General features: G+C 35.2%; 1 protein-coding gene across 1 annotated transcript in view; it reads right to left on the reverse strand.

The window, feature by feature from the left end:
* Positions 1 to 128: 128 nt before the first annotated feature.
* The window catches only part of LOC107678423 (beta-2-microglobulin-like), a 4,041-nt gene continuing 2,984 nt past the window's right edge, over positions 129 to 1,185 (reverse strand). The window contains exon 3 of the mRNA XM_016473677.1: positions 129 to 926. Within this exon, the coding sequence (XP_016329163.1) occupies positions 913 to 926 (14 nt within the window). The 3' untranslated portion in view covers positions 129 to 912. The remainder of the gene's footprint in view (positions 927 to 1,185) is intronic.

Consider the following 1,185-nt stretch of genomic DNA (forward strand, 5'->3'; position numbering starts at 1 on the left):
TATCAAATAGCCTGCAACAGACTGCAGTTTGTTAAAGAGACCATAAAACTCAGATTCTGGATTAGAATTTAATTTTAGAATTTAATAAACAGATCAAGGCCACGACACACATTAATAAAGACGCATGATTACTAAGGAAAAATGTTTTATTGAACTGAATTACAAGACATGAATTATAGAGTCAGTGATGTTCATACAAATTTTGAATCTTTTTTCACTGATTTTTACAGTGAACCTCTGATTTATTTACATTAAATCTTTCCAAAAGCATTGTCTGCTGGAAGCTATAGGCTATTAAACACTACAAATATGTTTGAACCAGTGACTGCTAAAATTATGCCCCTTAAATCGAAAAGACACCTCTCCTGAATCTTCAAATTCATTTTAAACACATTGATATGTAATATGCACATAAAACAACATTAATAAGTAATATGCAAAGACATTAATATGTCAAAGTGCTGAAGTTGTGAAGACTAAACCAAGGCAAGAAATCCCACACCCAAGCTTTTAGAAATGTGCTGATATATACTGCAGGCAGATCACCCTGACACAGAAACTGAAACAGATACAAAGTTAGAAGCTTCTCTTCATCCTGTATAAGAAAACATATTGCCGTCTAAACAACACAGTCAGCATATCCTAAAGCAGAGGTGTCCAGTCCTGGTTCAGGAGTGTTTCATTAGTGCTGGAGTTAAACGCTGCAGGATGCTGGGCTGCTAACTGTCCTGCAGAGTTTAGCTCCAATTAAACACACCTGAACCAGCTAATCAAGGTCTTCAGAGTTCCCAGAATCATCCAGGCAGCGTGTTGGAGCTGAACTCTGCAGGACTGGACACCCCTAAATTACATAATGAAATCAAAGCAAAGGTTTGAAGTTTTGGAGAATAGCTGGAGAGAATGAACTGTTGTTCACATGTCAGGTTCTACGAGAGAGAGAAAACGAACAAACATTAGTGTCATCTATAGATCTCAGCTGATTTCATTCAAAAATAATCATTTCATTTCATTGGTATCATGTGCTTTGTGAAGTGAATTATTGGCTGAAATCCTCAAGATTCAAGAGACATTTAGAAACCAAAATTCAAACAATAAAGAATTTCTATGCATGTAAACTCACTTTTGTAAATTTCATTTGATGCGGACACCAAAATGGGACGTCTTTATATATATATATATATATAT

Source organism: Sinocyclocheilus anshuiensis, unplaced genomic scaffold (assembly GCF_001515605.1).
Source record: "Sinocyclocheilus anshuiensis isolate Anshui unplaced genomic scaffold, SAMN03320099.WGS_v1.1 scaffold112, whole genome shotgun sequence".
Lineage (NCBI taxonomy): Eukaryota > Metazoa > Chordata > Actinopteri > Cypriniformes > Cyprinidae > Sinocyclocheilus > Sinocyclocheilus anshuiensis.